A 27,253-nucleotide genomic window follows, 5' to 3' on the forward strand; every position below is an offset into this window, starting at 1 on the left:
CCGGGGAGCAGATGTGGCTGGGAAGCGGCTTATTTATTTTATTTGCTGGTGGCGGGGAGGGGAGAAGAGGCAGACCCTTCCTCTCCTGGGAGTGGGCAGTATTTACTGGTAAGGCAGAGCCAGTGGAAAAGTTCTGTAAGCATGGAAGGAATTCTCAAGCTCTGCTTAGTATTCTTATTGTTTTGGTTTTGCGTGTGTGTGTGTGTGTGTGTGTGTGTGTGTGTGTGCGCGTGTGTGTGTGTGTGTTTCCCTGCCTGGACTCTTCCTACCCAGAGCACAGATTCATATAAAAATTACAACAAGCAGTGATGTAGTTGTGGAAGTTGTAGGAGATGGTGCAATAGTTAATTTTATGCATCAACTGGGCTGGGTCAAGGGAGGCCAAGATATTTGGCCAGATAGTGTTCCGGATGTGTCTGTGAGGGTGTTTCTGGCTGAGATTAACATTTGAATCAGTGGAATGAATAAAGCAGATTGCTCTCCCTAATGTCGGTGGGCCTTATATAATCAGTTGAAGTTCTAAATAGAACAGAAAGGCTAACCCTCTCATAGATAAGAAGGAACTACTCCTCCTGCCTGACAGCTTGAGCTGGAACATTGGTTTTTTTCCTGCCTTCAGACTCGAACTGAAACATTGCCTCTTCTTGGGCCTTGAGCCTGCCAGCTTTTGGACTAGATCTTACACCATTGGTTCTCCTGGGTTTCCGGCTTGCCAACTGCAGATCTTGGGACTTCTCAGCTTCCATAATCACATGAGCCAATTCCTTGTAATAAATCTCTTCATATATATATCTCCCATTGGTTCCGTTTCTCTAGAGAACCCTGAAAATACAGATGGCGTTAATAAGTCAGGGACTAAAGTATTACAATCTTTCCTGAATCCATAATCTGACCAAATTAGCTACGTTTTCTAGAGGGTTGCTGAATCCCCAAACTGTTCAAAATATGGTCAGTGGCTCTAGAAAGCTCTCTGGTCATACCTCTCTGCTGAGAAAATCAGAGGCCATGAATGGACATGAGCAGAGGGAGATGGGCCTAGCGCCAGCCTCTCCCACCCGCCTCTCTCACCTGGTACCTCCTGGCTCCTCCCACTCAGAATGGCCCTTGGAAGAGCAAAGGACTCAGGTCCAGCACTACATCCCCTCTCCCAGCTTGGTCTATTTCTAGGCCCAGGATCCTGCTGACCTCCTGAAAACAAAGCCTGCCATCATCTGAGTGCTGTATATGCCCTCTCACTGTGATTGGGACCCAGGTCCCTGGAGGAGTACCTCCCACACCCTCAGAAATGCTTTGGTGAAAAAACCAGAAAACTGGCCACCTTGAACAGCTGCCCTCTCCGAGGTGGACGTCAGCCACAGAGAGGTCCCGACTTCTTCTTGCCTGCACAGCCTCTGTTTTTGCCCAGGCAGTGGGGCCCTGGGGCTGGCAGGAAGGTCAGGGAGGGGCCACAGGGCACAGACCTGATCCTGAACTGAGAGGAGCTGAGATTCCTGCCTGAGAGATTGGGTAGCACCTGGCATCCACACACAAAGTCCAGCTTTCTATGGGTGTTCCTTTATGGGGTCCATATGGGGTGAGGGCTCCAGCTGGTACAGATTTTACAGCCCACCTAGGCACTGTTACCAAGAAAATAATCCTAGGCTTTGAAGCTCAGTGGTTAACTACACAGGTTTTCTGATTAAATCCAGCTTCATAGCCCAATTCCACTTTGTTAGCTGTGCAGCTTTGAGTGAGTTAAGTAACCTCTCTGAAGCTCACCTAGTGAACCTAGTTATGAGGAGTAGATTAAATTAGATAATAAAAAGCTTAGCTCAGTACTTAATAGAGTTAATGCTCAATAAAATTTTGTGATCGTTTTCTTATTTAGATCATCAGCACTTTTTACCGGATATATCAATACCCACAAGCTGACACATGACTTTAGAGCCTGGGCAATAACATTACCCTGTCCGTGAAAATGATGCAAAAATGAGTCAGAGTGATCCACCAGAGCATTTCAACTAGGAAGAACCCAAGAGAAACCATATGAAGTGACCATTTCATTTGTGCTCTCACTCATTCGTTCGACAAACACTTATTATGCCAACTATGTCCCAGCCCAGGACCTCAAGGAACTCAAAGCCTGGAGGAAGAAGCAGGCAATAGTGGGAGGAGTCCCAAAGGATCAGCCCTGAGTCCTGTCATAGCCCAGAGGAGGAAGATACAGTCCAGACTTGAGCATAGGGAGTGGTCAGGGAAGGCTTCCTGGAGAAGTAACACCTGTGCTGAAGTTTAAGTTCCAGCTCTGCAAGCAAAGAGGTGGTGGCAGAGTACTCCAGTGAGAACTGGAGGTACAAAGGCAGAAAGACAAGAAAAGAATGGGTGGGGGTGGAGAGGGAAGGTTCAAGAGCGTGTGAGGAGTGTGGTGTGGCATGAAGCTAGAAACCAGACCAGGGCCTGGTCCCCAGGGGAGTCACGGGCTGCGTGCAGGGCTCAAGCTTTGCCCTAGAGCCCCTGAGGAGCCTGAAACAGGAGTGTCATGGCCAGGTTAGCTTTTTTTTTTTAAACCTGGGGGCCTGCTAGTCTGCCTGCCTTGGAAAGTCACAACCTGGGATGTGGTAGTGATTCCTCCCCTGTAAAAACATCACCCATGAGACCCTTCAAGTCAGGGCGTGCCCAAACTTTTAATGCAGATTCAGCACCTATGTCCCAGACAAGTGGCAGATCTCCCTTCCAGGGTGTGTTGTATCCACACGACTCCACACAGAATGCTACAGGCACCAGTGACCGTCACAACAAAGTTTATTACAACGAGAGGCAAGGCCAACTGATCGGGACTGACACTCTTGACCAGAGTGCGGTCTCGAACAGCTGGGGTACAGAGTTTTTATAGCCAACCACTTCGTCTTATCATCATCACCTGGGGACAGAACAAAGAAATAGTTCCCAGATTGGGGTGGAAACTGTTCAGACATGCCCTTGCCCCAATCTAATCAAACACTAAACCAGTTGATTTTCCTCAAACTTTTGTTCCCTTGATTGACAGGACAAGGTTGTTATCTCTTAATCTACAGTGTTAAAACAAAGCTGTTATTTCTTAAGGTTACAGGTAAGCCTTACACTACAACTTAACCCTTACAGGTGCCCACTAGTCCTTATGCAATAAAGATACAATTTTGATAAGTGAGATGCATTAGCCAGAGCTCTCCAAAGAGACAGAACCCATAGGATGCATAGAGAGAGAATATTTGTTTTATAGAACTGGCTCAGGTGATTATGAAAGCTGGCAAGGTTGGGCCATCAGGCTGGAGATCCCGGGAAAAGTCAGTGTTACAGTTCAAGTCCAAAGTCTGTCTGCTGGTAAAATTTCCTCTTGATCAGAGGAGGTCAATCTTTTGTTCTATTTAGGCTTCAACTGATTGGATTAGGCCCACCCACATTAGGAAGGGCAATCTGCTTTTTCAAAGTCCACTGATATAAATGTTAATCTCAGGGGCGCCTGGATGGCTCAGTCAGCTAAGCATCCAACTCTTGATTTTGGCTCAAGTCATGATCTCCTAGTTGGTGAGATTGAGCCTTACATCAGGCTGTGTGCTTACAGTGGGAAAGCCTGTTTAGGATTCTTTCCACCCCACCCCACCTCTCTCTCTGCCCCTCCCCCACTCATTCTCTCCCTCTCTCTCTCTCAAAAATAAATAAACTTTAAATAAATAAATAAATGTTAATCTCCATACACCTGAAACTAATATTACACTGTATGTTAACTAACTGGAGTTTAACTTAAAACATTAAAAATGTATTTTAAAATATGTTAATCTGCCCCCAGATGCCCTCACTGAAACATCCAGAGTGATGTATGACCACATACCTGGGCGCCATGGCCTAGCCAAGCAGACAAGGAAAGTTCACCATCACAGGCACTCCAGGTGGAGGTGTCCCTTTGTCAGGGCACATGGCTCATGCAAGCAGAGAAGGACACTGCACAACCACATATATACAGTGGCTTGGCCAAACCTGCTGTGTCCATGGCCCTCTGCCTTCTGACCTCCTGCCTGCTTCCTGTCCCTGAACCACACCTGAACCTGGCTGCCAGGAGACCGAGCAGCCGGACCGGACATTCACCCGGCAGCTGCAGCTATCAGCTGAGGAGGGGTGGCCTCTCAATTGCAGATGGCAGGTTGCAGCCAGAGCCCCTGTTCCTGGATCCCCAGACTCAGTGACTGTTCGTTCCTCTGCTCCTTCCCTGCTAGAAGGGAAAGGAAAACGTGAATGAAATGTTTTAAAGTAATGGGTCTGTGATCGTCTCTGCAGCAGGGGGGCCCTGAGCCTGATGTGTCACACTTGGGGCATCTCTGGGCTGATCTAAGAACCAGGGCTCACTTCTCCAGCAGTGATAAGTGGCTGGTTCCGGGCTGGCTCGCCAGGGGCTGGCGAAATATTTTGAAGGCAGTGGGTGCTCCAAGAGCACCCCTCCTAGAGGGGTCTGAGGCCTCAAAGCGACTGGGGTGGGGGGCAGGGGGAAGAAATGGGTTAAGGGGATGGGTCCACTTGTGCAGACCTTGGTGTGCACTCTTCTAACATCTCAGTGACAGGAACTCTGACACTGATTTTAGAAACCTGGGTCCCAGTGGCATGGAGGTGGGCATGGTCTGTGATGACAGAAGAGATTAGGGTCTAAAAATATGAGCTGACTGCCGAGATGCGGAACGCACGGGGAAGCTGCCTCCCCTTTGGCAAAAAATCAATGCCTGATGTCAGGACTCCCTATTGACAGCTTGATTAGAAAGGACTCAAAACACACTTCGCCCTGGAATCGTACCAGGAAGAGAGAAATCGAGTCCTTTCTGGGACCTAGGTAAAGCCAACAACTGCATAAAATTCAGCCTGCCTTGCCCCACACTCTCAGAGCATCATGGAGAGACTTCCCTACTATTAAGACTTAATTCGTAACTCAAACCTTTACTGAGCACCTACTATGCCCTGGACCCTTTCTTGGAGGCAAAAAAAAGTCTTCCACTTCAAAGGAATTCACCGTGCAGTGAGGGAGGGGTGAGCAAATAGAAACACACGGGCTCCATCCTCGTGGGTGTGTTAGGAGACCAGGGGCGATACATGTGGCCCAGCGGGGACAAGGAGCTTGTTCAGGGAAAGCTTCTCGGGAGAGCATGCCTGAGCTGAGTCTTCAAGGATAAGACGGAGTGAGCCTTGATGAAGGGGAGCCCCATGGACACACTGGGGCCAATGCCTGCAGACGTGAAGCTGCAAACCGCGTGTGAGGCAATCCTGGGGAGGAGGAAGGGCCAGACTAGGAGTGACGAGAGATGGGGCCCAGGAGGCCAGCAACGCTTTGAGAACCACATCAAGGAGTTGGGACGTGACCCTTAGACTATGAGGCTGGAGGGTTTGGGAGGGAAGAGTGACACAGTCATACTTGCATTTTAGGGGAAAACGGGGCGGCAACACAAAGAACAGATTGGGGTGCATCCCATGGGTGACCCGGAGGCTGGGTGGAAGGCAGATTAAGGAGCAGGGTGGTCAAGGCTGCTGGAGAGCTACCGAGGAGGGGTCGCTAAAGCCCAGTCCCCGCTCCTGCCTGGGTAACAGCGGGTGATGGGACCACCGTACAACAGAGGGGGGCAGATCTGGGGAGGACAGGCTGCGTTGGAGGTGTAGGTGAAACAGCCCAGTCAAAATGTCTGCTAAGCATTTGAACATGTGGGGTCATGGGGTCTGGAATTTAAAGGTGATGAAGATTTGGCAACTGGGCAATAATTAAGTCCAGGAGGGCAAACAGGATCCTATACAGGTATAGGGGAGGAAGGCGTGAGAATACTATAGCACCCTGAGAAACACGAGCACTTAGAGAGAAGGCCAGGCCCACAGAGATGGGTGTGTAAGCAGAGGCCGTTGTGTGCCGTATGTGATGAGACACCCACACGGGCAAACCTGCATGGGAAGCCAGGTCCCCGTTATGGGACCAGCGCTCAGAGAGCAAGCAGGATGTCTTAAACGGTTGCACCGCCTGGCATCTCAAGACACACATTTAAGGGACAGCCGAGACCCTCTGCTATTTTCCAACAGCCCGTTTTTCAAATGAGGAGAGAAGGGTCTTGTCTGGGCTACCCAGAGAGCTGAAGAAGAAACAGCAGCAGGGGGTGCCTGGGGGGTTCAGTCGGTTGGGCAACCAACTTCACTCAGGTCATGATCTCACAGATCATGAGTTCGAGCCCCGCATTGGGCTCTGTGCTTACAGCTCAGAGCCTGGAGCCTGCTTCAGATTCTGTGTCTCCCTCTCTCTCTGACCCTCCCCCACTCACGTTCTCTCTCTCTCTCTCTCTCTCTCTCTCTCTCTCCTTCAAGAGTAAATACACATTTTTTTAAAAAAACATTTTTTTAAAGAAAGAAAGAAACAGCAGCGGGTGCCTGGAGCAAATGGGCAGAGAGGAGCATGCTGGCCCCTGGTGCAAATAGGACAGGCTCCTCCAGGCCACGGAATGGACAGACAGAGAATTCGAAGATGCTGAGCCCTCCAGGAGAACAAGAGGGGATGTCAGTAGGTTTTAAAATAGAAGTAGCCGCCAAAATAGCGTGTGCCAGAGAGCCTCCCCTCCTCACTTTGGGACGCTTACCAGATAAGCTGCCTGATGCGCATTTGTGAGGAACAGGCCCCGGGAGGGGGCGAGAAGGAATGAAATATACCCTCCTCCCCTTCATCCCAGGGCTTCCACAGCCTGCTGCCACCGCACAACAAAGTCTCTCTCTGGTGGTTAAATGCAGCCCACCTTATCCAGGGCCCTGGAATAGGGGTGGCCACAGCACATCCCACGAGGCTGAAGTCCCCGCGGATTCCGGGGGTGGGAGAGGGGACCAGATGGAAGCAAAGGGGGAGATATGGCGAACACAGTGCGTGCCAACTGGTGTCTCCTTGTACCCTTGCGTGTGAACGTGTGGGAGGGTGCATGTTTCATCTAGCTCAGGCTGTCATAACTAAGTACCATGACCTGGGTGGCTTATGAACAGCAGAAATTTCTCTCCCACAATTCTGGGGGCTGGAAGGCTGAGGTCAGGATGCCAGCACGGTCAGGCTCTCGTGAGAGCCCCTTTCAGGTTGCAGACTGCTGACTTACCCTTGTTCCCTCACACAGGGAGCAGAAAGGGACCGAGAGTTCTCTCCTGTCTTCTCATAAGGACACAGATCCCTTTCATGAGGGCTCCACCTTTGAGACCTAGTCACCTCCCATCACATGGGGGTTAGGATTCCAACATAGGAGTTCTGGGGGCACAATCAGTCCAGAGCAGTGTGTGAGGACATGTGTGATCACGGAGCGCTGGGGAACGTTTATTCTGCGTGAGAGCTTGTGTGCATAAATGTGTCTAAGAGCAGGACCCGTGGGAGAGAGTCCCATCCAAAAGGCAGGTCCACAGCAGTTCCCTGTGGTGAGCACCTCTTGTGCCAGGAGTCGGCTAGGCATTTTTGATACGCATTCTTACTTCTACCTCTCACACAACGCCTGGGAAGGAGGGGCTGTAATTCTCATCCCGCATGAGGGAAAGCTGAGGCTCAGAGATGTGGAATCCTTGCCTGGGGCACTCCAGTATGACTCAGACCCCTCACTCTCAATGCCCTGCTGTTCTGATCCCCAAAGGCATCATGTCCCCCGTGCCCAGAATGCCACATTACCCATCCTTCCACCCCCACACTCCTTCCCCTGCCACTCAGGACTCAGCGTCTCCTCCAGGCAGCTTTCCCGGGCCCACGGGGCTGGGGTGGGTGCCCCCCTCTGTCAAAGCACTTGATGTCCCCAGGTTGCACCTGTTTCCTTGCCTGCCTCCACCAGCCTGAGCTGCTAGAGGGCAGAACCCTTGTCCTGCTCAACACACACAGGATGGACAAATGGCAGGACGTGTTGCTCAGGACCCCGGACCTGGCCGTCTGCTGCTCCCAGAGCCTCGGGCACCCTGCCTCTACAGCGGGGCTTCTCCCGTCAGCCCTAACTCCGGTCTATGGTGTCCCCTGCCTAGAATGCCTCGTCCATCTTGCAGGGCACAGCTTCAGGCCTGCCTCCTTGTCCCTCCACTCGGCAGGCCTTTATGGATGCTGAGTGCCAGGCCAGAAGCTGGCTGTCTGCATGGGTAAGAACAAGACCGCTTCCGCACATAGCACTCATGTGTGTTAGGCCTGCTTCTAAGTCCCTTGCACATATTAATTCATAACTCCTATCGTGTAGGTTCTAGAACTATCTCCATCTTAGGAGAAAGGAAATGATGGCACAGAGAGGTCCATTAGCTTGGCCACTTATAAGTGGCAGGATTTGCATTTGGACCAGGCAGCCTGGCTCTCGCCACCACCCACAATGAGAGACGCCATCCTGCCCTCCTTCAGGGGCTCTGGCAGGTGAGGCAGGCTGCTGTGGTTGTCAGGAGGCAGCCGGGGTCAGTCACAGCAGGGGAGGAAGCGTCCCACCCACATCTTGGGCCTTAGACAGGACGTCAGAGGTAGAGGTAGTCTGGTATGTGCTGGAACGTCCATCCTTCCCTCCCTGGAGAACTAGCTGTTGCCAGGTTCAGCAGACCTGCCCTGCGGTGCTCAGAGGCCTTATGACCCCTTATGTCCCCTGTGATGGGCACAGGCCCTGGGAGCCCGGCACCCAGGTTCATACAGCGTGGCTGGGGGTCGATGCACTGCCTGGGGACAATATGTTTGCCTGCCCCTTGTAAAGGGAACGGCTCTGTTTTCTCCCTCCTGTAATTGTTACCATCTGTTTCCCTCCATCGTGTTTGTTGATGTTTTCTTGTTTTAAAACTGAAATGAGTCAGATTGGAAGCTGATTTAGGAAACAGGAAAAAGTGTCTGGGAGGGAAGCTCAAAGTGGCCATGGGGGACTCCGTGTTTCAGAGCTGTGGAAGAAAAAAAAGATTCTGTGGGGCAAGAAGGGAGAGTCTGCCAGCGTCTCCTGCCCCATGGGGGCCGGCATCCCCCCGAAGCCCGAGCAGGCTGGGGCTGTACAGAAGGAGTGTGTGTGGGCCTGGTGTGTCAGTAGGCGAGTGTGTGTGTGCACGCTTGTGCATCTTCAAGAACGTGCACACATGTGTAAACCCGTGTGTTGTCCAGGAACGGGGTTGTAGAATGCACACACTGTGGGTGGTTGGAGTCTTGTGTTCACAAGGACACAGATGCGGAAGGGGAGAGCTACAGTCTGGCTGTGACCAAGGTCCAGGTCACCGCTCTCAACTTATGTATGTGACCTCACGTGGATCTCTAAACTACCCCCTGCCTGAGCAGTAGAAGTTATGATGCCAGAGCTGACCCTGGGTGAAGATGTGGGAGGAGACGGCCTTAAGTGTGGGTATTTACAGAAGTGAAAAGCCCCCAGGGGTGACTCTTGTGGGCAGAAACTGGTGTTGAGGGTGGGCGGCATGTGGCTTTCCGGAACATCCTTCTCTGGGGCGCTTCTGACCCAGATGCTGTGTTGCCCTGCCTGCCTCACCCCAACCCCAGAGCTAAGCTTAGGGTTTGTCTGTAGGGCCAGGAGGCTTCACATCCTGCTGAGGACCACCTGCTGAGGGTGAGAACTGGCCTCCCCGAGCTGCCATTCTATCAGGAAGTTTCAGTTAGTGACTCATGCCTCTTCCTTCCTATTCCCATCCACCAGTCACCCTAGGCTCTTGGTTCCTAATTATTGTTATTTAAGCCAAAGAAGATGCCCTGTGACTCTGCCCCTGGCTATCTGGGTCTACAAGCCCATCACAGCTCTAAGACCTTGACCTGCAATTCCAGTGAGCTAATAGTAATAATAGCTGCCATTTGCTGAAAGCTGTGTGCCCTTTGATTTGTCCCAGCTTCTGTGCTAGGGCCCTGGAAACAGAGGACATCCACTCCTCACCAAAATTGGTCCTTGGAAGCAGGATTATCAGGCTGGCTTTATAGGTGAAGAAGCAGGGACTCGGAGGGGTGAACTGATTTGTGCGAGGTCATAGGGTAAGTTAGAGGTCTGGAGCAGGCCTTGAACTCAGAGCCCTGATCATTCTGGAGAGGGGAGGCACTTCAGGAGACCTGTGTGCTGTCAGCCAGACGATGCAATGTGTGGCGTCCAGGCTGGCTGGGTTTCCCCTAGAAATTCTTGGATCCTGTTTCTACCCTTGCACCTTTCGTTCCAAGCTTCTCCTTCCTGGGAAGCCACCTGGCGTGTGCTCAGCCTAACTGCATAAGGCCCGGCGTGCAACTCACTCCACTTACTGTGATATTTAGGAGCAAGCAAAGGAAACTTCTCGTGTCTGCGTATTTAAGCGCTTTTATTAAGTGGAACACGCTATTTCTGAACACAAGAGTGGCCAACAGCCTTAGAGGAAATTAAAATGAACCATGACAATGGAAAATTGCACAGGGGCACGGCGGAGTCTCCGGAGATAAATACGACAAGCCTTTCAACAGCATTCAGGAAAGACTAGAGATCATGGAGATTATGTTGTGAGAGAAAAAAGCAAACCATCCGAAAATTAGAGCTCAGGCTGCTGGGCAGACCCGCCATATGCTGGTCAGGCCCTTGCATGTCCCTCTATTAAATACCCCCCAGTTCTGGTGGACGAGGTGGAGCCCAAAAACAGCAGGCAGACAGAGCTTCACTAGGTTCGGACAGCATTTTCTGAACACCCATTGTGTGCAGGCTACGTAAGTGCAATCAACAGAATTGTGTCCCCCTAGAATTCGTATGCGGTACAAACCTAACCTCCATCGTGATGGTATTTGGAGATGGGGACTCTGAGAGAAAACTAGATTTAGATGAGATCATGAGGGTGGGGCCCCCACAAAGGGATTAGTGGCTTTATAAGAAGAGAGGCTAGAATTTTCTCTCTCTCTCTCTGCCAGTGAGCCCCAGCACACAATGGATGAAGCTGTGGTAGCCAGGCAGCACAGCATGGCAGAGGAGGCCTCTCTCAACAGTGAAGGGAAGGAAGCCTGGGACCAGGCAGTCTGGGCCCCTGCTGAGGAAGGGGCGTCAGCAGAGGGGGCTTGTCTGGATCGCTCTCCCTGACCCAGGGATCCAGAGCAAGTGGCCACAGGCCCTGCATGCCATCTCTCAGCCGGCTCCATGGTGAGCCAGGTCTAAGCCCCCCAGCATACAGTACTGTGGTTGTCCCACTGCTCTGTGACCCACCACCTGCTCCTCCTCCAGTGCCACTCCTGAGGACCAGAAACCTGTCTTCCCCAAGAGGGCCACTTCCCTGTGTCTCTTTCCCTCTTGCACCTGGACCTGCAGTGATTTGGATAGAATCTGTCTGCCCAGCAAACTTTCTGAAGAGACAGACTGGTGCTGAATGATGCCATTTCTTTAAAAAAAAAAAAAAATCACTCAAGCCACCTCAATTCTGAACTAAGGGATCCGAGCTGGACTGTGGCCAGAGGGCACTCCTCTCCCTCAGGACCCTGCCTGGCTGCACATCGTTCTCATGACAGAGAGCCTGTGGAGGCAGAAAGCAGAGAGACAGAGGACCAGGGAGCTGGGAAGATGTTAACTGAGTCCCTCATTGTGTGCTTCTGGAACATTCCACCACAGAGCTGGTCAGTCCCGTACCGCGTCAGAAGCCAGGCTCCAGTCCTGAGGCACACACTCGGGTGGACTTGCTTCGGTGAGTCTTGAAGTCCCGGCAGTAAAGCTATCTTAGCTCCTTCGGCTCTGCCACCCGCCTGAGGAGCTGCCTCACAGGGACATTTGTGCTGCGTTGTTTGTTGCATTGTCCTGCCTGACCTTGGGGTGACCCTGCCACAATCCCCTCTCTTGTTAAGGCTCTAATGAGGTCGCTAAAGACGTCTCTGTGTCAGGACCGCCTTGCCGAGCTCTCAGTTAACTTCGTGCTCAGAGAGTCGGCTGTGTGAGTCACACGGCACAGGGCTTTAGAACTTAGAACTGTCCCCTCTCCCTGGCAGGCCTTTGTCTGTGGGAAAAAATAAGGAATGCTCCGCCGAGGCCCGAGACTCGAAGGGTAGACTGCAGGAGTTTTAAAAAGAGTGTTAGGTGTTTGCTGAAGAAAGGACCCTGAGGAAGAGTTGCAGACAGCCAGCCAGTACTTATTTTGGGGTTCTTCTGGCTCTGAGGTGAGTCCTGCACTCAAGGAGGGCTTGGTTAATCCTAGAATGGCTTCTACGGAGGGCCTGGCAGGGCCTCAAGGGGCAGAGAGGCCAGTCCGGTCCCCGGCCAAGGTGCACGAAAGAGCCCTCTGCATCCCCTGGGGTAGTCGGGAACCGTCTCCGGAAGTCCCAGGAGCCTGGCTCAAAGTTAGTACTGGATTCTCAGGGCCCAGGCCTCTGAGGGCCAGGCCGGATCAGCACACGGTTCAGTAAGGGACCCACACGTATCCCCACATCGACTGCTGGCTCAGCTGCCCTTCACAGAGGACTTTTCTCAGCAGATCCACTGAAGATTTCAAGTCTGAGAATGACAAAGCCTCCAAAATGGCTAGCATCTGATGTGCATCTGAGTCTGGAGTTGACCCTGGGGAGGATGGGTGTGTCACGGGCTCTGAGGCTGGGAGGTTGAGGGGTGGTCCCCGAGTGTCGCTGCCTGCAGGGCTGGCATTGGGAAATGTCCCATCAAAGGCCAGAGCCAGGCTGCTCCTGCCATGCCTCCCTTCCCGCCCACTTTGGTGTTAAGAATGAAGACAGGTCGCCTTGCTCCAGAGGGAGCTGCGTCGCCACCAATGCCAAGGTGAGCGGGGACACGCGGGGCGGCTGGGCCTCTGAGAGGGCCACGCGGGTTACGGCTGTCGGGGGGACGATGAAAGGCCCATCCCAGCTCTGCGAGCAGGTGCCCCTCGTTCTCCTCCTCGTCCCCGTCTGTCCGTCTGGGCCACTCGCTCCATCACATCACAGGCGTCTGCTGAGGGCCCGGCCTGCCCTGCACCTTTCAGCAGAATGAAAGGGAAACTGATATCACAGGGAACTGAAGCACAGGAAAGGGCCTCTTTCTTTTCAAAGACTTTCATTTGTGATGGGCTTTTTTTTTTTTCTAGGTGATCTTATTTCAAAGCCCCTTTGAAAATTTTGTGGGTTTTGTAATGGATGAAAAGTAACTTGGAAATGGGACTAAGAAGTTTTCAGTTGAAAGTTGTTAGAGGCAAGTTGAAAGCTCTGAGTTATAAGGTTCTGCCAGATTTATCATGTCTTTTGTCCACAAGGCCCATCCGTGGGGTGGGGGCGGGGGGGGGGCCGGAGGAAGGGGCTGGGGGCCTAGACAGGGCACGTGAGAGAGCACAGCCCCAACACGAGCGCCAGCCGTGGCTGCTTTACGTCCGCGGGGGCAGCCGTCTGAGCTGCACTTTTAGCAGGAATGTCTCCAAGGTATAGACTTTGATGTGGGGAAAGGAAAAAAGCAAATGTACTCCCAGAATACTATAGGAAGCTGGGTTCTATCAGAAACGAGGGCCACCGTGCAGATGCTTCCTATCTGAAAGATAATTGTGACTGAAGCTAAGGCCCAAACAGACCTGAGAGAGGGGGCCTGGCCTGAGCCCTGGGGCATGTCCATGTCAGAGAACTGACCAGAGAAGAAATGATCAGCACAGAAGAGGTTTAGGTAGAAAACCAGGAAAAGCATTGTCACAGAAAGGGAAGGGAAGGGAGTTTCAAGAAGGAGGAAGGCGGAGAAAGGACGGCCGCACTGAAGTGTGGAGGTCGACAGAGGTAAGCAGGAAAGCCAAGGCATCCGGAATCCCACGGAGGGGAGGACCATGAAAGAACACGGATAGATGCTGGAATGGCAGGTGAAGTGGTCAGACATCGAGTTTTCAGTCCCCATGTTGGAGAGCCAAGGCCTGATGACCAGAGGGAGGGAAGAGAGAGCTGGGGACAGAAGGGACGTGACGGTGGACCCTGCAGCACACTTTGGAGAGGAGAGGTGTCTGTACCACCCCTGCTCTGACACCGAAGAACTGGCCCCAGGGGAGAGGGTCAAGACAACACTGGCAGGGGTTGGGGGAACACGTCAGTGGTAGCTTAGGGTCTAGGGAGTCTGAGGCAGCAGGAGACATGAGGGAAGCCCAGCATGCTGTCAGGGTCAGAGCAGGAGGCTCAGCTGGGCTGGACACAGGGGGGTAAGGGGAGGCCATGGCTGGTACTCAGAGCACAGAGGAAGGGTCTAAGTGTTACCCCAAAAGGGTACTGCGGATGAAGCCTTGATATGGCTAAACCAGTTTGTGGGGCTGTCAGCCACAGCAGGAGGGGGCTGGGGCCGGGTGGTCTGGAACATTCCACCCATCCCAGATCACTTCGGAGGCTCTAAGGATAGAATAGACATGAGTCACCGTACCGAGTCGGCCTACTCTAGCTATTGCAGAACTTCTCCGGGTCCTGTCACTCTCTTCTGTAAAATAAAGGTGAAAACACCTTGTGGAAGGAAATCTTACCGTGCCTGTGCCTGGCATGTAGGAAGCGCTCGATAAACGTGAGCCGTGAGGATAGAGGCAGTCCAGGCAGCTCTAGCTCATCTGTGCCTGGCATGTGTTTATGGCTGAGCTGGTTGGGTCCCTGTGGTGACCCGTGAGAGAGAAAGCACAGGAAGTAGTCAGTGGTTGCAGGTGACCCTCGGGGCCGGGCACAAAGCCTGGAATCACGAGGCCACGTTAGAGGCTGGCCACTGGCCTCCAGTCCTATCCCCAGCAAGCCAGCACATGGCTGCCCTCACCAAGCTGTCCCCTGGGGTCACTCCTTACCATGGTGTCTTACCCCTCCCCCATCACACCCTCTCCCCACCACCCAGGATCCTGGCAGGAACACTTGCCCCCTCCCCGCCCAGAGACATCATCATATTCTGTAATATGATTGGAATCTGAATATATATTTAAAATGACAAGATTGAAATTAAAATTTAAATAAAGAATTACTTTTCTGTAAGTTGCTCCGAAAGCAGTAATTTAGCAGCAAATTGATAGAGAAAGGTAAGCACTGGTCCTTTAAACCATCATGCAGTTTCCGGCATTCGAGCCAGAAGTGTCTCAATTTAACACATCATTGGTTAGTATTATTAGAAATTTCAGCGGTCTCCGGAGCACATTATGGTGGTGCTCTGAAGGGGAGGCCGAGGGCGCCGGCCGGGGTCCAGGGGGCCAGAGAGGGCAGCCTCATTCATGAGAGCAGGAGGGGCTCCGGAGAGCGTCCCCTAGCCCCAAGTGGGGATTTGACTGTGATTATTCTCGTATGTAGTTCAGTAGCAATCATGAAATGAAGAACTGAGAGACCCATAAATGTCATTTGCTCTTCCCAGAGGCCACAGATTTATAGCTTTAGCATCTGACAAAATGTCCTTCTGACCCCTTGAAACCTAGGCTGGGACCAGGGGTCCATGGAGACAGTGTCACCAAGTAGCCGGCTCCCATGAGGCACATGAGCAGGACCTCAAAATCTGTCCCATTCAGGACCCGCCTGGCAGTTTCCAGCCCCTAAGTTTCCCCACGTTCGGGCACAGAGGCCTGCAAACTTGAATATCAAGACTGTCATCGCTTGCCGGAGTGGGGTCAGTGGAACTCCTACATCACCTGATACGCTTGTCAAACCACCACCTTTAGGGGCCCCCTGTCCCAGACCTACCGAATCAAAAGCTCTGGGGTGGGTCCAGAAACCCGCATTCCTAACCCACACACGCGCTCACGTTGGAGAACCCCTATGTTAGACGTGGTCAACGCTCTACCTGTGTGATCTTGGAACCAGTCCTCTTGCTGACAACCTGCTGGTCCTAGAATGCCAACAGTCTAGCTAGAAACGCAGAAGCTATAGTCTAAAAACCCCAGACGCCAAAATGGCTTCTTCCCAAAACTGGATTTCCAACATCGGAACACCATTCTTCAAGTAAAACTTGCCTTCATAGGGCCTCACCTTTGTGATGCAAGAGCCTCAGGGAGTCAGTCCCCACAGGTGGATGCAACACCATGCAGAGCCTCAGTGCCCTGCGGGGGGATTGATGCCTGAAAAGGAAGTGAGACACCCAGTCCTTGCAGCGCGTGGCCTGCCCTGCCGTGTGCAGTCCTAGAGCCACTGTGATTCCCCATGGCGGCCCAGGGCCTGGTGATCAGAGGTGCATCTTCACTTCTGCTGGGAGCCATGTGGGAACCGACTCCTGCCCTGAGCATCCTCCAGAGTAAGAAGGGAAAGGAGATGACAGCTTCCACGGCTGATGCTGTGCCTGGGACACCAGAGCCTCCATCATCTGTGTGCTCCCAAGTCCGTGGGTCTCTGCCACCAGCGTCTGCGGAGCATGGAGCCGTGCTGGCTTCCTCACGTCACCCAGCTTCCGGACGGGAACCTCACCCCAGAGTGTCTGAGCAGCAGGGCACACACCTGGAAATCGAGCTGCAAGGGAAGCTGGCAGAGCAAGTCTTCCAGCTCCCACCTCAAGATGGGGGGGTGTGGCAGAGGTGCAGGACAGCCAGAGAAGACGCCAGAGGCCCGCTGAGGGGCTCAGGCCAGGTCCGCAGTGCTTCGGCAGAAGGGGGCCCCCAAAATCCAGACCAGTGGTTCTCAGGGAGCCACACCAGAGCTTGTCTTTTCCAAATCAGGAAATTATGGGGAGTCATGGGGCAAAACGAGGCTGTAGGTCAAGCTCAGAGCACAGTCAGCCCCAGGTTGCCCACCCTGTTGTCCTCCCTGTGGCTTGTCGGTTTCACCCAAGGCCCCCTCCCCCCACCACCCAGCCGGGGGTGTGCCTGGGGAGAGGCTACCCCAGCTTTAGCTTCAGCATGTATGCAATTACAGTCCCCACTGTAGTCTTGCTGGGAGCATCCTCTCTGGAACACAGAGGATACATATGCGTATGTACGTCAACAGCAACACACAGATGACTTTTTGGTCTTTTGCTGTTTTGCAATATACACAGTAGACCGTGTATGTTTCCACACACCCCCACCCCCACCGCCCTGCAGTGGCTTTAAACGATGGTTCCTAGTATCTCACAAATTTGTGCACAGAAACTCTGAGAGGTCTTGGCCGGACCATCTGCTGCTTCCGTGGTGTTGACTAGAGTCACGTGGTGGTATTCCTCTGACCAGGGGATCCGAGAGACCCAGGAAGAGGCTGAGAATCCCTTAAAAGGCTTGGCCGCCAGCTGGCATAGTGTCGTAGCATCTTGGGTGTGTTCCTTGCGGCCACTCTCCCAGCCTATGTCGTCCTCATGGGTCCCTGGTGCAGACCTACCCCATCCTGCTGGTGTAGATGTCTCGAGGGCAGGAGCTAAGCTTGGCTATCACTCTAGGCCAGGAGCACCAGTGGACACTGGTGAGATGAGGGCTGGGGGACTCCGGGCTCCCTTGAGGGGAGGAGGCTCTCTGCTGTGAGGGATGGGGCCAGCTGTGCTCAGTGACGCTCAGCAGAAGGCCGTCCCTGCCAGCCCCATCAGCACCACACAAGTGACAAGAATGTCAAGGCTCGCAGGTTCCAGTCTGCAGGAGATGGACATGGGTGGTGGCATTGTCAGTCCCCCCAGAGGAGGCCACTTGAACCCCGAAGTGGACTCTGGAGCCTGGCTCTGTCAAATGTATCCAGGCTGGAAACATGCTAGTTGCTGTAAGGTCCTTGGTAGCGACTTTGGCCCGAATCCATCTCCCTTAGTGAATCTGCCTGGCTTTTGTGGCGCAGTGCCAGCTCCCTTCCTCCGGGAAGCACTCCCTGACTTCCAGAGTCCATTGATTCACCCTCTTCTGACCTCTTTGGGCGCAGAGAGGAAGGGGCTGAGCCCTGGCTTCTCCAGGCAATCCCCCAGCCCCACAGAGGGAGGCACCAACCTCAGTACTTGCACCCCACTCAGGCATGTGGGAGGGAGCCAGGGGAGGCAGGCACTAGGCCTCCGAGCAGCCCGTGGCGGCATTCAAGGCAATGGCATTGGGGGGCCCAACACACAAGGCCCCACGGTCTGGAACCTCATCTCCCCAGCAAGGGGAACTCATTGATTCACGTTTCCCAAGTGCACGGAGCCCTTTCACATCTCTGTTCCGTGATGTGGCTCGCTATTCTGGAGCACACTCCGTGCACTCATGTAGCCCTTGCAACAGTACTGGATGCTCCTATTATTGGCCAACACCGTAGCTCAGAGACACGGCCTCTTCATTCACTCCCTGCGCCCCACGACAGGCCGAGCGCTGTGCCGGGTGCGTGTTCTCGCGGAGCTGGCTCGCCAGTACAGGGTCAGTGCACCTCACCCCGCAAGGCAGTGTGCAGAGACTGCGACTGGCGTGTGCACAACACGTGGGTCCAAGAACAAGCGGGCATGTGAGGGCCCCGGGCGAGCTCCATCCCATCATCTTTCAAACCTTCCTGACCACCTGGGATGCTGCTCACTTACATGGCACCTTTGTGCAAAGTAGAAAAAGGTACTTCCTCTGGGTGGACAAATGAGCAGAAAGTAGCCCCTCTGGGCGGTCGCAGCCTCATGGGTGAACCGCCTGGTGAGCCCATGGTGCCCCCCAACCCCCTCTACCAAGCATCTTTGCACTGTGCACTCCTTCCCCTAAACAGAGCAGGGCCCCCGGGGGCGGCTCTGTGGCGATGTGTAACTGGTTCCCCTCCAAGCCGGCAGAGCACAACCCAGAGGCCCTGTGAGTCTTGTCGCAGGGTGGAGGTTCCCAGCCCCCGGACCAGCAGGTGCCTCAGCCCGTGCTGCCGCCTCACAGAGAGCTTCCTCCATAAAGCATCGGGGTCTTTAGTGTTCTTCAGTCGCTGAAAGAAGCAGGATGCTGTCAGCTGCCATAAAAATGTGACCTTTGAAAATTTACAAGAGCTCGGGGTTTAAAAGCTGCTGCGTTAATGATGCATCCTATTAGCATCTCATTAGAGGGAAGCAGAGAGAAGCCTGCCCAGCCCGGTGATGGGCAGACAGGGCCACTCCGCAGCACCAGGCAGGAGGAGGGCTCTCCTCGTCTGCCTCTCTCTGCCCAGTGTCATCATATCAGGGAGCAGAAGCATGGCCAGGAACACTGGCAGAAGGCCAGATAGATGTCTGGGTGGCTTCGCTGATAACCCAGATTATGCAGTGGGAGGGGGCTCCCTCAGCCCTGCCTTCCTCCCCTGGCCTGGGCTGTTCTCCTGGGGGCAGGGGGAGTTCTGTGGCATTCTTGTGCTGGCAACCCCCTGGCAAGAAGGGGAACTTGGGCAGCCTGTTCAGGGTGGGAGAGACCTGGAAAGCCTTTAGTGGAGTCACAGACCTTTGGGGACTCTGGACCAAGGGAGAAAGTCTTAACAGGAGCTGACTTCAGAACTGGAGCCATGGACCCGCACACGATGCCCCAGAGGCCTCTAGAATTTGGGGACTATGTGTTTACTTTGGGCCTGGAGCCCCTTGCGGGAGGAAGGGCTCTGGCCTGGCCAAGCTGACTCACATCCCCGGCTACAACATTGCTCCCTGACCTGGGCGCCCAGGCGCCTGGCAAAGTGCACAAGCGTGTCCAGTTTTTTTCTGGAGGGAGTAGAGAAAGGAATGTTCATTTCATTGTTTTAAAGAAATAAATAGAAATTTCTGAGCTGTGACTTGCTCATAGCTTCAGAAGTTGCTTGGGCCGATTAGAATGAGTGGCCTTATTTATCTTTCTTGAAGGAAAAAGAGAGACCCTGTTTTCCTTCTCATAGCAGAATGGCTTTCTTGTACATAAGAATTTGCTTGTACTATTCATGACAGACACAGCAGGCCTGTTGGGGCCTCACCCAGTTATCTGCCCCCACCCTGCCACTCAGGGCGCCCCCCTGCACCCGGCTTCCTTCTGGAAGCTAACGGGGGCAGTTTGCACAGCTGAGGGCTGCGCTCCCCAGGCAGCAGCCTCCTAAGGGCAGGGCTGAGCCTCAGTCATCATGTCCCCTGGGGCCTGGGGCTGGGCCTGGCAGGAAGCAGGGGCTGAGTGTCAGTCATCTCGTCCCCAGGGCCTTGGGCGAGCACCGAGCAGCAGCCCAGTGCTTGTTTACTGAACACACCAACTAACCAGCAAATGCACAAGTGAACGACCTGGCAGGAGTGTCTTAGAGCCAAGGGACTAAGCCCTTGAAAAAGTGTGCGGTTTTTCAAGTCCAGGACCCCACCCCCAATTTTAGGTCAGAAACAGGAACTCCTGAAGTTTTAGAGTTCAGAATCTGGTTACCCACTCTGGAGGAGGAGACCCCCACCCCGTCTCCCGGTGGCAATGTCTGATGTAAGGGCCCCGGACCAGAGCCTCCAAGTTTCCAGAGCCCTTCCCTACCCTGTCAAAGCACCAGGTTGGGGGCACGGATTCTGATTCTGCAGGGAAGAAATGGCAAGGGTGGGAGGACCCTGGAAACCACACCTACCTCTGGCCTGTGAAGCCTCCAGGAAGCACATCCCTTGCCCACCTGCCAGGGTGCAGCAGAGAGGGGCTGCAGCGCCCCCTACTGGCAGGTCGGGTCTCTGCACTGTCAGTGAAGGAGGGTGCCCCAGGAGGCTGGAGTGTCACCACTCAAACTTCACCCCCACCCAGGGCCCTGAATAGGACAAGGCACAGGCTCCTTCCCTTTCGGATGCCGCCGGTTACGGGAAGCCACCTCTGCACCTCTGAGCCCCCTAGCACCCAGGGGAACCTGGGAATGCAGAGGAGGCTTGCATACAGGGCACACTGGAAAGCTGTTTAGAGAAGCCACACTTCTGTTCCATGAGTTCCTGACGGGTGAGTGTGGCTAAATCCCCAGCCTCCGCCACAACACCCTTCCCCCCCTGCACCCCCACCCCCACCATCACAGCCAACCCCAACCAAGCTCCCATCTGTCCCACAGACAAAAATGGGACAGGGGCCTCTGAGAAGGAATCTTGTCCATTGAATTGTTCTTTCCTCAGGAGATTCACTCTTTCCCTTTGTTTCCTGCTCTGTTCACAGAAGCAAAGCTTCTGAAATGCAGGCCAGAGATAAAGTGCAGCCTAATGCAATTAGCTCAGTGCAGCCTACAGGTCCTAATGGGATACGGCTCCTCCCAGCCCCAAGCAGGTGCTGTTTGTCATAGGCATTGTGCATCAAAGACCCAATAAGTGCTGTCAGCCATGGCCATCCCCTCCATCCGCCCGTGCCGGCTGTTCCAGCTGCTCAGAGAGGCCCAGTGAGGGCGATGCCCCTCCCCCCCTCCCCCCCCCCCCCCACCGCTGGGACACTGGGTCAGCTTCTGTTAGAAGTCACGAAGACCACGGCCTTCCCCAAAGAGAAGCCCACAGATGCCCCTTGTGGCCTCTTGGAGCTTCTGTGACTGTCCCTGGTGGACAGCTATCTCTGCCCCCCACCCCACCACATCCTTCACCCCAAACCTGGTTGGGCTCTGGCTGCACTCCTGGGAACTGCAGAAATTTCCAGAAACCACCTCTGCTGAGACTCACACCCCCCCACACACACCCCAGTTATCCCAGTCCCAGGCTTTCCAACTTGCTTTTGGATTTCTTCCCCTCCTCCCCCTCCTGCACCCCCTTCCCCTCCTCCACCTCACCCGCCTGCTCCTCCCTCTCCTCCTCCCCTCCTGCTCCTCTTTCCCCTCCTCCTCCTTCTCTTCCTTCTCCCACTCCTCCCCTCCTGCTCCTTCTGCTCGTCCTCCTCCTCCTCCCCCTCCCCCTTCCCCTCCCCCTACTCCCCCTCCCCCTTTCCTCCATCTCCTCCCCCTTTTGCTCTTCCTCTTCCTCCTCCTCCTCCTCTTTCTCTTCCTTCTTCTCCTCCTCCTCCTCCTTCTTCTCCTTCCTCCTGTCCTCCTTCCCCTCCTACCCCTCCTCCCTGTCACCCTCCCCCTCTTCCCCTCTCCCTTCTCCCCTTCCTCCCCTTCTCCTCCCCCTCTCCTCCTCCTTCTTGCCCTCTTCCCCCCCTCCTCCCCCTCCCTCTTCTCCTTTTTCCTCCAACTTCCCCCCTCCCTCCTCCTCCTGCTCTTGCTCCTCCTCCTCCTCCTTCTTCTTTTCTGGCTTATTACAATGGCCATGGCCCTGGTAGAAAATTTGGCAAATACAGAAAGGTATAGACAAGAGAATAGAAGTTACCTATGTTCCTGTCACCAAGAATAACACCCCTGCTAACATTTTGTTTTTTTCTCTCCTGCACATATTGCTTTACATATGAGCTTATATTTGTGTCACTTTATGTCCTGCTTTTCTCATTTAACATGATAGTGTAAGCATTTTGCCATCTCATTATGCATTTTAGTAAACATGATTTTTAATGACTATATAATATTCCATCAAGGCAGTAGCTCAGAGACCAATGCAGTGCTAATGTTTGTCTTCAGCCTGGGGTTCATTTTCTCATTAATCTAAATATCTAAACTAGAGAATGAGATCCTGAAACGGAGAGCCTGTCTCCTTCTCACAACAAAGAGGGTCCCAGGGAAGATGCTCCCTGCTCTGAGCTGTCCTCCCATGAGCCTCAGTCCCCACCCCACCCCCGACGCCTCCTCCACGGACTGGCATATTGGGAGGCCCAGTGGCTGATATGGGGCCCGATGGTGGTGCTTTGGAAAGCCGTCCTCTCACATGTCAGAAGGCCAGACACGTGGTGGCACTGAGCCTAGACTGAGGACACAGCTGGTATTCAGCACATGCCCATAAATGTTGCAGTTTATTAACAACCCAACGGCCTGGGGGACTTCACATCTCACAGCACAGGACACTTTCCTTTATGATAGTTCAGGTGGACTGGGTGGTCGCAGAGGGTGGCAGCTGGGGGGGGGCGGGGGGAGCGCTGGATTGGGTGTTCCTGGGGGCGGGAGTTTACCCATAGTGCCCGCATCTCCCAGGTGGCCCTGGGTGTGGCCTTGTGGCTCAGGCAGCAGGAGTAGTGCTCAGGGGACGGGCCCCCAGGGCAGCAGCCCACGCCAGGCCACGCTCATCCCCCTGCTCTGCTTCTCCCCAGGCTCCCGGCATCTCCAAAGCGGATAGTCAGTCCCAGGGACTCACGACCAGCATCCGGTGGGGGCAGACGCCCATCAATCAGTCCACGCCCTGGGACACTGATGAGCCGCCCTCCAAACAGATGAGGGAGAGCGACAATCCAGGTGTGTACTTGGCCGGCAGCCAGAGACTCCCACGTGGAGGCTGGGAGCGGGGTTTGGAGGCTTCCTGGATGTTGTGACTCCTCAGCAGGCCCTGGCCCATGGGCCTGCGGCAGCCCACACCTGCATGGGGGCCGGGACACTGTACAGCCTGGGCAGTAGCTGCGTCTCTACCGCTTTCTCTGCTACTCGAGAAAGCTTTGGGGAGGCTGAGGAAGTAAGACTGACATCCCAGGAGCGACTTTGAATCTGCTTTGTGTTATTTTGAATAGTCATTCCCAAACCTCAGGACTCTGATTCACCCACTTCTCCAGTCACACCTTCCAGGGAGGCTTTGCCTTGCCAACGGTTACATGAGAAGTGGGATGCTCCACCCCCCTGGGGCCGGGGGCTCCCCACCTCCTACGTCCCCCCAAGCCTTCTTTGGTCGGCCCTGACCATGACAAAAGCCTTCCCTGTTGTCTCCCATCGGTCCCAGACCTCCCCTTAGGATACACAGGACACATCCGTGTTCACACCACAGCCCTACAGATATCTGACACCCACCCATCCCCCCTCCAAGTCTTCTGCGGGATAAACACCCTTGGCCCTTCAGCCACACTCCAGAGCCCGTGGCGGACAGTTCCTTTGCCCTCCAGAGAATGACCTCTCCCTCTGCCTCCATCGGTGCCAGAGCCCCACACAAAGAACCCACACGTGCTATGACCTGCACCCCTTCATTCAGCCCCTCCACTTTGACCACTGCAGTCTTAGATCACCTCTGATTTGCTGCTAGCCACAGACATGCGCTGTCACCAGTCAGACCCCAAGACTGTCGAGGCAGTAACCCTGACCCCTGTCCATCTTCTCTCAGTCTACCTTAGGCAGAGGGGTGTTGGGGACCCAAGGGCAAGTCCCTGTCAGTACCTTCCCCTATGACTCTTGATTCCAGCTTTTATTGCTGACCTGTGCCTAACCCTCCCAGTATGCCACCTGCAGAGTTGGCGGTGATATCTTCCCTATCATCACCCAAATCATTGGTAAAAGTGATGAGCAGGACTCGGTCCACATCACTAGAGACCTCCTTCCGGTCCCCAGCATCCTCTGAGCCAATCACCCGCTCATAAGTCACTCACCACCATGGCCCGGCATCTCGTACCTTCACCAGAGTTATCAGAGAAGTCACGAGCTGTGTTCCGAAGCTCTGGTGGCTCGTTCCAGGCTCCGTGGCTGATCCTGGAGAGAAGTGGCCTTAGGACGGCATGCCTTGTCCTTAAGACAGCAGCCTAGCTCACAGTGATACCATCTCTTCTTCAGGCTTGGGGACAATCCCCCTTAGCAGCCTGTTCTAGAATCTTGCTGGCACTGCTTCACCAACACTTTCCAGCTTCTAGTTTCCTGTCAGAGAGCTCCCAGCTCCCCTTCTAGCCTCTGGAACTAGGGGTCCTGAGTGGTTCCCTGTCCCCCACTCTCTTCCTCAGACTCCCTGCCCCCAGTCTACACTGCCACTCCCGTGGCATCCTGAAAACCAAGGTGGCATTTGGGTGATGGAGACCTAACCCCACACTCATTCGGTCAGAGGTGACCCAGACTGCCCTCCCTCGTCACAGTATTTTCTGGCTTCACTCACAAGCCCACTTGGGTCACCTCAATGTCTGCTCAGCTCAGGGGAACCTGGCCCTGCTCTGCCAGACCTGGGCACAGCTGGTGTCGAATCTTGTATCAAGTCTCAGGACGTGTGTCTGGACCCCCTTGTTCAGTCAAAATATCTTTAAGGGCCAAAATGCATTTCTGTTGTTTCCCCCAGGGTTGGCCACGCAGAGGCTGCTTAGGAGAAAGCCTGGTCCCCCAGCAAGGCAGTGGAAAACAGCCGCTGCCAGCCTTCCCCCACTGCCCCCACCTCCTGCTCCCCCTTCCTGCACCACAGGGCTCTTGCACAGCTCCAGGCTCTGGTGTTCTCGCCTTGCCCAGGAAACACCTACTATCTTCACAATCTAGCTTTCTCCCCACCTCCTCCAGACAGCTATTCTCCAGAAAGGAAGGAAAAACACCAACATTTATGGAACATTTAACACATACCAGCCACTCTGCTAGTTTTTTTTCCCCCAAATACATTTCCCTCATTCAATTTTTCCCAGGAGACCTCTGAGGTAGGTGTTGCTGGTTCCATTTGACAGATGGGGAGAATGAGGCTCAGAGAAGAAAAGCAACTTGCCCAGGGCTCCTGGCTAATGAATGGCAGAGCCAAGATTTGAACCGAGGATTCTTTGAAGGACTCTGCTTTTTTCTCTCTGTGTTTTTGCCTCTGTGTAGATCGTGCTCCCCCTCTGAGCCTCCACGACCATCTGCTCATGTACCCCCATGCTACCGTAATCACAGATTTTTCATCTGGGGGGTCCTGGATGCAGGTGTCTTGTCCACCTCGGTGACCTTAGCACCCAGCCCAGGGCCTGGGACAGTCGGTGTTTATTGAGTGAATGTGTATCCGGCAGATGACCTCTCTTCTGTCTCCCTTGCAGGCACAGGGCCATGGGTGACCACGGTGGCCGCCGGGAACCAGCCTGCCCTGATCGCACACTCCTATGGAGTGGCCCAGCCTCCTACCTTCAGCCCGGCTGTGAACGTCCAGGCCCCAGTCATTGGGGTGACCCCCTCACTGCCTCCCCACGTGGGGCCCCAGCTCCCGCTGATGCCAGGCCACTACTCGCTCCCACAGCCACCCTCTCAGCCACTGAGTAGCGTGGTGGTCAACATGCCGGCCCAGGCCCTGTACGCCAGCCCGCAGCCCCTGGCCATGTCCACGCTGCCTGGCGTGGGGCAGGTGGCCCGTCCGGGACCCACTGCCGTGGGCAACGGCCACATGGCAGGGCCCCTGCTGCCTCCACCAGCACCAGCCCAGCCGTCTGCCACCCTCCCCAGCGGTGCCCCTGCCACCAATGGGCCCCCCACGACTGACTCGGCCCACGGGCTGCAGATGCTGCGGACAATTGGCGTGGGGAAGTATGAGTTCACCGACCCTGGGCACCCCAAAGGTAAGTCCCGCTGCTCACATGCTCCCGTGTGCCCACACCTGTGCCTCCCTGAGTGGTCACCATGACACAGCACAGACAGGAGTGTGTTCCTGGCATCCTGAGCTCTCCGGCAGCTCCCTCACTGGCCTCACCCAACCCAGAAGCAGTAGTGGGGCCTCCCCTTGCCCGAGACAGCCCGGCCTCAGACAGAGGAGGCAGAGGGGAAAGTGGAGGAGGGAAGGACAAGCTAGGCGAGGACATGTGGGCGGGCAAGGAGAGGGAGGGAGGGGAGAGCCTGCCAGGTCCAGGGTCCTTCTGCCTCTAGCCCAAGCCTTAGGCCATTCTCACCTCTCACCCCAAAGCCAGGCCAAGTGTGGGATGAGCAGGAATCATCTGCTCCTCTTAGGGTTCCATGGAACAGTCTTTTGTGGGGCCTTTTCCATTTTCCACCCATGAGAACAGTCAGGACGTGAACTGTGTCCTTCCCTAGAAAGGCGCCCTGTGCTGTGCCATTGGAGGAGAGCAGCTCCCCAGATGTTAGGTGAAAGGAATGTCTCCCCAAGAGACACTCACAGTCCGTCCTGAGCCACTTGGGTTATTTTGTTTCAAGGACTCAAGGGCGGCTCTGTGAGGGTCCGGGAAAGAGCACCTCCTGTTTTCAAGGCAGATCCTTGAGAACGGAGCCTGCAGATGAGCCCCCAGCCATAGGGTTACGACAAAGAGCATCGCTCCTGACGTCTGACCGAGGGATCTATCTACCCAGCCAGAATGCGGAAGGGGGCAGGAGGACCGGGGGCCACAGATGTTAGGCTGGTGGGGTGCATCTGCCCCAGACTTGCTCGCTATTCCTTAGAGCCCCAGACAGCCAGGCCCCTCTCTTGCCGAGTGGGGAGGGGAGGCAGCCAGGCCTGGACCCAGTTGCAGGCAAGAGGGCATATGGTGGGCAGTCTCCCTGCTGGGGCACACAGGCCTCGTAGGGGACAGTAGATGGTTCTAGGAAGTGTGGACCTTTGGGCACACCCTCTCATTCTCCTTGCCAACAGCTCCTGGAGGTAGCCTGGCAGGGGTCCCTGCCTCTTCGCGGAGAACGAGTCCCACTAGCCCTTCTTTCCTGCCTGCTCTCATGCATCTCTCTCTTTATCCTTTTGAGCAATTTTCAGACCTCGTCAAGCATCCCAACAACAAAGCCGTGTCTAGATCTCCATTGGGTTTAATTCCCAATCTGATTGCGCCCCAACTGCCTTTGTTTTGGAAATCAGCACTAGTTTTAAATGACAAAATTATAGAAAATTAC

General features: G+C 54.4%; 1 protein-coding gene across 3 annotated transcripts in view; it reads left to right on the forward strand.

The window, feature by feature from the left end:
- Nucleotides 1-27,253, forward strand: part of KLHL29 (kelch like family member 29) — a 312,994-nt gene that overhangs the window by 227,664 nt on the left and 58,077 nt on the right. For all 3 annotated transcript variants that reach the window (XM_086700103.1, XM_086700101.1, XM_086700102.1), the window contains 2 exons: nt 22,831-22,972; nt 25,468-25,980. In XM_086700103.1, the coding sequence (XP_086556229.1) occupies nt 22,831-22,972; nt 25,468-25,980 (655 nt within the window). The remainder of the gene's footprint in view (nt 1-22,830; nt 22,973-25,467; nt 25,981-27,253) is intronic.

The sequence above is a fragment of the Puma concolor genome, chromosome A3 (genome assembly GCF_028749965.1).
Source record: "Puma concolor isolate L17-30 chromosome A3, mPumCon1.1.hap2, whole genome shotgun sequence".
Taxonomy (NCBI): domain Eukaryota; kingdom Metazoa; phylum Chordata; class Mammalia; order Carnivora; family Felidae; genus Puma; species Puma concolor.